General features: G+C 38.5%; 1 protein-coding gene and 1 long non-coding RNA gene across 3 annotated transcripts in view; one reads left to right on the top strand and one right to left on the bottom strand.

Annotated features, from left to right (window-relative positions):
* Positions 1-4,931: 4,931 nt before the first annotated feature.
* The window catches only part of LOC108541513 (uncharacterized), a 4,054-nt gene continuing 643 nt past the window's right edge, over positions 4,932-8,342 (bottom strand). Inside the window, exons 2-3 of the long non-coding RNA XR_001888973.1 lie at positions 5,736-5,792; positions 4,932-5,112 (exon numbers count right to left, since the gene is read on the bottom strand). This is a non-coding gene — a long non-coding RNA (uncharacterized LOC108541513). The remainder of the gene's footprint in view (positions 5,113-5,735; positions 5,793-8,342) is intronic.
* LOC108541512 (trypsin-like) overlaps positions 6,000-8,342 on the top strand; it is a 4,553-nt gene continuing 2,210 nt past the window's right edge. The window contains exons 1-2 of one of the 2 annotated variants that reach the window (XM_017891030.1): positions 6,000-6,039; positions 7,514-7,676. In XM_017891030.1, coding sequence (XP_017746519.1) covers positions 6,000-6,039; positions 7,514-7,676 — 203 coding nt within the window. Of the gene's footprint in view, positions 6,044-7,513; positions 7,677-8,342 lie in introns of both variants that reach the window. The other variant, XM_017891031.1, reaches the window with a different exon arrangement.

Raw genomic sequence — 8,342 nt, 5'->3', positions numbered from 1 at the left:
AAGCTCTAAGGGTCACTGTATTTGTGAATTGTTTGCCCCCCACCTTGTGTCTCAGTGGGACTGAGTCATTCTTCCTAGGCTGTAATTCAAGATGCCTATAAGTTTCTGTTTTCTACTCTCCAAACTACAATTTCCAAAATTGTAACAGGAAAGCATGGCTGAGCTAAGTAACATTTCTCTTTGGAAATCAATTTATTTGGATTTAGGAAATGCATCCCATAATATTAAGGTGAGTCTATTAAAGGGGGCTGGGATAATGGAGCTAGGAGGAAATAAAAAATACAGTTAGAATTAATAAATCCTAATGTTCAATAGCGGAGTAGAGTGACTATAGTTAACAACAATGTATTATATATTTCAAAATAGCTAGAAGAGAGGATTGGAAATGTTCCCAACACATAGAAATGATTAATACTCTAGATGATGGATACCCCAAACACCCTGAATTGACCATTACACATTCTGTACACGTAACAAAATATCATGTGCATCCCATAAATCTGTGCAAATGTTATGCATTCATGAAAAAATTTTTAAAAATTATCAAGTTCCTATTATATGCTCAACATTGTTGTGGGGATAGAACTACATTTGACAGAAATTGTCTTTATCTAAAAATTAATATGAAGTATGTATTATACATTAAAAATTAATATGAGGTGCATATTATACACTTTCCATGTTTCATGTCATGTACCACTTATGATGCTCTATTTGGTTGTTAGCTTCAATTTAATCTCCGTCTTCGTCTGTTTTTCTTCCTAATCCCATTTTCTTCTGATCTAATAGAATGCTTTCTCTCCATAATTCCTCACTGACCCCTTATATTCAGAAGTGGCAAATTTGCAATTATTTCATGATAGCATTTGTGCATGTTCTGACAGCTGTGGGTTTCACATATACACACTTATCTGTTTCTGCGATAAAACAATTTCTTTTGTTAGGTATGCTTTACCATTGAATTTTATGTGATGGAGGTAGAATATGGGCATGAACAGGAATACAGAGCAATGTAAAGTAAATTCTGACAGAGACGGAAGTTTGTACCTTAACAAAACTCTAATATGTGGATGAAAAATTGTGTTAGTTTGTCCTATTTTCCCATTAGTTTCTGTGGGTATTCATTTTATACTGAGTATTTTAAAGTCCAGAGACCAACAAAAAGCTAGAAACAAAATAAAGTCTAGAACGCTGGTCACCACATTTAAATATTCTTTCTTCACATTTTATTGTTTCCGATACTTTGATGTACATTTTTTGTCTCCGTCAAGATTTCCTTTTTTTCCTGCATTATTCTCTGTCACTCTAATACCCCAGCCCTAAATATCCATTCCTCCACTTCTTCCTTTCTCCCGAAAGCATTTGGAGTAAAGTAAAAAGTGAGATATTCTCAATACGATTATTAATTTTATTTTGAGCCATTCTTGATCATTGAAACTGAACCACCATTTAATTTTCAGTCTACAGACAGGGTATGAAAATGGTTTCTTCCCTATCTTCTAGAGCAGGGTTGACCAATTATGGCCTAAGGAAAAAAATCTGGCCTACAGCTGACTTTAGTAAATAAGCTTTTACTGAAACACAGCCACACTCATTTATTTACATGCTTTCATTGCAGGCCAGCAGAGTATTATGACAGACTACATTGCCGGCCAAGTATGTGAAACATTTACTGTTAGGGCTTCTATTGGAAAGGTTTGCTAAGCCATGCAAACAATTTTATGGAGAGAATCACATGTAGCCAGAGTAAAAATGCCTCCAAACTAATTCCACCCTTGAGCAGGTTCTCAAGAAAACTTAGATCTGGTTTCTAGGGTTCAATTTCTCCAGAAAGATCATTCTATTCACTAATAATGATTTTCTATATGTTACAAAGATGAGCAATTCAGCTTAATGTAGACTTCCAGGTTCACAAGTGTATACTTTACACCTTATTCTCTTTTGCACTTTTTTTCCCCTGACTGTTTATAGGGTGTGTGTGTGTGTGTGTGTGTTAGTACTCATTTTTTTTTTTTCAGGAAAAAAATGTTTACTTAAAATTGTCTCCACACACTAGAGTGGCTAAAAGCCAGCATGATCTAGTGATGTATTAGCTACAAAAGTGGCTGGAGAAGATAAGAAAAAAAAAAGTCTATGGAGAAAAAGAGTATGAAATTGCCTTCAGAGTCTGGAGCCTTTTCTTCTTGCCAATACAAATGTCAATATATTTGTTGGAACCTAATCAGCCCCTAAGTTAGGCACAAGTTCAAATAGTCTTCCAAAGCCACTAAGTCGTGTGCATGGGAAAAAGAGGTGACAAATACAGGCTAGTTAAATATTGGCATCTGCCCACGGGTCACCCTGTGTTTGAAGTTTGAAAAAGAAGTATAGATACTGACCCACTCTGCTGAGCAAAAGAAAAAATATGGGCATTCCCCACAGCTGATGGATCTTGTGAGAAGAGGCTGAGGAAGGAGGCCCCCACACATTGTAGCATGTCCAGTATTAATTACAAATAAGAATTTATTGATGTCATGGGGAAGAGAATTTTTGCACACATAAAATGCAGACAAAAATACTTCATCAAGTCTGAGAACTTTCAACCCACTTCTCCAGTGTCACACTTTACAAAATGACTCACAGTATCTCAGAAACACAGGATATCTTACAGGTCCAAGCTCCCACACAATAATGTAAGAATATTTGACTCAGATGTACTCAGATGTATTCACACGAATGACAAATACACATGCATATGTACAAAGGCACCTCATACTAATCCTGTATTCACCTGGCCTCTTCTACAGGGAGCATTCTCCTAATCACTTTCATTTAACATCCCGATCCACTCTGCTCCATACCCCTTCCACTCACAGGCAACACTGCAGCACCACCATTATCCTTGGTTTTGCCCACCCTCATTTCCCCAGTCATCTACCTAACACCAGGTTTCCCGAAGGCTGGTAGACTCATCACTAGCAGTCCTCAACATAATTTTAGATAGTACTCAGATGAGCATTTTTATTTGAAAAGCATGTGTTCATTTTAGTATGCATTAGATAAAAAAGCCACCAATACAAGAAACGTCGATGTCATTGCTAAAAAGAGTCTAAAAAAAGAAGTCTATTTAAAAATCAAAATGTAAGTGGTTTACATGCAAAAAAAAAAAAAGTAAAAGAATGATATGGAAATAACTGAAGTCTGGAAACTGAAGTCTAGAAAGCATCATTTAGCATTTTCCTCACATGCCCTTCACTGCTTTAGATGGCTAGAGAACCATCCCAGTAGCCAGACAGGACTACTTTTCTTGTCTCCGGATTTTTTGTGTGGGAAATTGCAACTGTTCCTAGATAATAACCCACACCACCTACTCCCAATCTGGCAACTCTCACTCTTTTGCTCCTGGAAGGAGTCCAAATGATCAAGCCCAGGGCACACTACAGGCAGGTTTCTGGGCCAAAAGAGTACATGAGCCAATTATTCTAAAAAGTTCTACAATGCTGTATTTTTTATATGGGCCAAGATCTCTGAGGAATCTCTGGGGAAGTTCCAAGAATGATGTAGAATTAAACAAGTTCCATCACCTCACAGGTTAAAGTATCAGCAATGGAAAATATTGAACAGGCTAAGAAGACTCCCCCTTTCTCATCTGGGCACCGCTCCTTCCCTTACTCCTTAATACTTTCTAATTTTTAGGAATCAGTTAAAGGCAGCTCCCCACTTTGGGTGCCATTTGTTCAGTAGTTATTGAGTGTCTATATAGTCCGACAGCTCAAGGCACTTTTTAAAGGCTATCGCCTTAGAAGCAAAGCCCCATTTCCCTTCTTTCTCCCTTAGAGCTCTGGCTCTCAACTGGGGATGATTTTGCCTCCCAGGTGACATTTGGCAATGTCTGGTGACATTCTTGGTCATTACAACTGGGAGACAAAGGTATTGCTGTTTTCTTCCAGACACCAGGCATACGCAGATAAACATCCTGCAATGCACAGGACAGTTACCCACAACCAAGAAGTATCTGGCCCAGCATGTCTGTAGTGCCAAGGTTGAGAAACTCTGCTGATGAGTACGTCATCTTGATAGCAGTAGCAGTTCAAATGTAAAAGAAGCAGAAACGACTTCAGGAGTGATAATTTGCTTAAGCAGAAATAGATCCCGATAGGACGTTTCAAATGTATTGCATAGATGTCAAATCTAGCTACATCTGGCCAGGAGTTACTTCTCACTGAGATTCACTCAACTGTATGTTTCTGTCATGTTGTATTAATTCTTAAAACTCCTACTCTAGCAACCTATTTCTTGGATTTTCCAGAATTCCAAATAGTCCTTGAAGTTAGCCATTAGTTTGGTAGAGTTCAAACTGTTCTCCCTTATTTTATTTCATTTTTATTTTTTGAGACAGAGTCTCACTCTGTTGCCAGGCTGGAGTGCAGTGGCGTGATCTCAGCTCACTGCAACCTCCACTCCCAGGTTCAAGCGATTCCCCTGCCTCAGCCTCCTGAGTAGCTGGGACTACAGGTGTCCGCCACCATGCCTGGCTAATTTTTTGTGTGTTTTAGTAGAGACGGGGTTTCACCATGTTGGCCAGGATGGTCTCGATCTCCTGACCTCGTGATCTGCCCATCTCGGCCTCCCAAAGTGCTGGGATTATAGGCGTGAGCCACCGCGCCTGGCCCTGTTCTCTCTTATCATATTCATGGCATCACTGGTGAGAGCATGAACCCTGAAGTGAGGCTGTTTAAGTTTTAACCATAGATTGGCCACTTAATAGCTATGAAACTTTGATATACTCACTTGACTTCTTTTAGCCTCTTTTTCCACATCTCTTAAATGGTGAAATTTGTAGTTTAACATTTACAGTGCTGCTTGTGAAGATTGAATGAGTTGATGCACATAATCTACTTCCACAGTGCTGGACACACAGTAAATACTTTATAAATTTCAGTTGTGTTATCATTGTCCAATAATTTTGCATTATCTTGGCATCCAGATTTTGGTGAACTTACTGAGATAAGTGTTTCATAGTGGTCAGGATCACAGACTCCGAAGGAAGATTTTTCTGGGTTGGAATGCTGATGTTACCATGTATTTGCTATGTCAAATCCTCTACAGTTTCGTGTGCCTTAGTTTTCGCATCTGTAAAGTGGGAATTATAATAGGTATCTTATATGGTTGTTGTGAAGATTGCTAAATTAATATAGGCAAATACTTAAAATATCCCTGACATACACAGCAAACTGTACTTATGTACTTACTCAATAAGTACTTAGAATAAGTACAGTAAGCTCAAGATAATTCTAAGCTCAAGATAATTATCAGTTATTAACATTTTTAAACTTTCCTTTTTTTTTCTCTAAGTTCAATTAATAGCAATCTTCTTTTTCTTAGGGAAACAAGCTGTTCCTTTAATAATGAAAAGGTGAAGTACCACCTGTTGGGTACTATGCTTACTGCCCGGGTGATGAGGTTGTTGGGACTCCAAGCCTCAGTGTCACGTAATTTACTTACGTAAAAAACCTGCATGTGTACCATTTAATTTGTAATAAGAGTTGAAATTTAAAAAAGAGGAAAGCTAACATGAATATATAAGACCAGAGTGGTCATAAGACAAATATATAATTGTAAAAGAGTCCACATTATGAAACTTCAAAAGTGCAGTAGTTCTTAGAATAAACGTTTACAGTTGAGATGCCCAACTACTTAAGATTTTTTATCTGGGAATCCGGACACCTGCAACTCTGTCCTGTGACCTTACTTACCTATTATGGGGCACAGTTTTCACCAGGTGGTTTTATTACTTTCAGTCCCATGAACCCCTAGAAAAGTAGGCAAATGTTAATGTTTAAAATTGATGTTAAGTTATCTTCCATATGTCACAGATTTTAGATTTAGATTTGTGAGTTTACAGTGAAATCACTTTTCTGGCACATGTGGCCATGAATGTCAAGACAAGTCCAGAGGGATAAATAGCTGTGGAAGAAAAGCTGTCATCCTATTTCCCAGTCCAGGTGAAGTGAGCAACCATGAAGACCTTCATCTTCCTTGTTCTCCTGGGAGCTGCTGGTGAGTCTCTTTTAATGAGTGAATCAGTGGGTGTCTAACATAAACTTAAGTTTGTACTTTATACTCTGGAAGACAACAATGAATGTTGAACCTGGTCTCTGTATTCAAGAAGCTTAAAATATTGAAACAATTGTGTAAAATACATAAGTTCGTGGATAATTAAATTTCACTTGTTGGAGGAAGATCACAGTTAGCAAAAGTGATCAGGGTAGAAGATATAAAGACACAGGACTTGCTCTCAACTTCCGGGTAAAATTAATGAAGAAGGAGATAAAAGGAAAAGATAGCCCGGATTAAGGAGGCGCTTATCCTGACCTTTCCAAGAATTTGGAGTTAGTAATTGAAGATAATCGTATGCTTTGAAAGAGGCTGCAGGTGCCAGAGCCTGCATCTTCTCCACACTAAAGGGCTAGTGATGTAAAGCCAACGGGAAAAGCGATTTTCTTTCTCATGAATAAAAGCTATGGTCTGTGTTTTACGATATTTCTGCCATGGAACTCTCTCTGGTGTAAAGTAACATGTCATTTCATCATGAATATAATAGAAAAATGATGAGTTATCCTTTTATACTACTACATTTTATACGACTAAAACTTAATACTAAATTTTCTCAAGTTAGGTAGGTATAAATTCAATGCATCTGTCTACATACCTGCTGACTTCTTTCCTAAAAGTGTTAAAAATATCTGAACAATGGGGCTCATAAAATATAATCACAAACTTTTGGAGCTACAAGATGTCTTAATAAATCAGTGGGCTAGACTTTAAAAGCTGAATAAATTCATAAGTGTTGGAAAGATAATTGGGATAAGAGGAAAGGCTGAAGAGGGTCATCCTATAATGCTCTGTAAAATGTTTTTAATAAAAATTCTAGACTGGAATCAAGAAGAGAAATTAGGAGAGCAAAAGTATAAATCTCTAATTTCCTTCCAGACCAGAAAATTCTCAGGTGACTTTTTAAAGTGTCCTTTCTGTTACCGTATGGAACTCTCTCTCCCATACCAACATCCCACCAACCACCACAAACCAACATCAGCATGACTACTGAAAAGCATTACACCTAATTGCATGGCTGCAGAGCAGAGTTCTGTGAAAAAAGTTTCCTTGTGTCTTCAGGAAGTGATATTCAGGACATTTACTGTGTCGAGAGTTTCTGATCTGTGTGTGTGTGTGTGTGTGTGTGTGTGTGTGTATGGGTGTGTGGCTGAATAGTACATATATTAAAAAAGAATGCATTTATCAGAGTTAAAGCATAAATTAAAAAATAGATACTTATAATGTTATAAGTGGGGTACAATTTAAAGGTATGGAATAATAAATTCCCCACCACCACCAAATTACCTTAAAACCACCATTTACTGATTATGTGAGACAAGAGAACATTCTGCTCTTTTGGTAAATCTGAGAAAACTTCATGATATTGTAGAAACTTTAAGATGGATCTGTTTAACTGTTCCCAACTTTTCTCTGTCAGCCACTTTCCCCACTAGTGATGATGATGACAAGATCGTTGGGGGCTACACCTGTCAGAGGAATTCTGTTCCCTATCAGGTGTCCCTGAATGCTGGCTATCACTTCTGTGGCGGCTCCCTCATCGATAAAAAATGGGTGGTGTCCGCAGCTCACTGCTACAAGTCGTAAGTCATTGATACTCACTTTCTTATGCACTAAGATTAATTAATCCTCTATCCCTGACAAAACACAATTCAGAGTAAACTGCAGAGTTGTGCTTGAGGGTGAGGCATTCAGACTTCCAGAGACTTTTTATTTTCTCAGGTATTATCTGATGTATAAAGGGGCTTTTGCATGGGAGGTACCCTTCAGGATTCCCTGATGTCTTCCCAAATGATGGTATTCAAGATACGGAAGGGAAATTGTGAGTGGTGAAGTATCCCTAGAAATAGCTTATGACATGAATCAGTACATAGTGCTAATTACTATAGCTCAGCCAGTATAAACTGTATATGGAGGCAATAAAATACAGAGAATTTAGAGTGCAACATTAAAAATATGCATGATTCATTCTACTCCTTAACATTTTGCCGCCGGGCGCGGTGGCTCAAGCCTGTAATCCCAGCACTTTGGGAGGCCGAGACGGGCGGATCACGAGGTCAGGAGATCGAGACCATCCTGGCTAACACGGTGAAACCCTGTCTCTACTAAAAACACAAAAAATTAGCCGGGCGAGGTGGCGGGCGCCTGTAGTCCCAGCTACTCTGGAGGCTGAGGCAGGAGAATGGCGTGAACCCGGGAGGCGGAGCTTGCAGTGAGCTGAGATCCGGCCACTGCACTCCAGCCTGGGC

This window comes from Rhinopithecus bieti, unplaced genomic scaffold (genome assembly GCF_001698545.2).
Source record: "Rhinopithecus bieti isolate Rb0 unplaced genomic scaffold, ASM169854v2 scaffold_20175, whole genome shotgun sequence".
Lineage (NCBI taxonomy): Eukaryota > Metazoa > Chordata > Mammalia > Primates > Cercopithecidae > Rhinopithecus > Rhinopithecus bieti.
The sequence above is the reverse complement of the archived record's forward strand: the minus strand, read 5'-3'. Positions and strand labels throughout refer to the sequence as shown.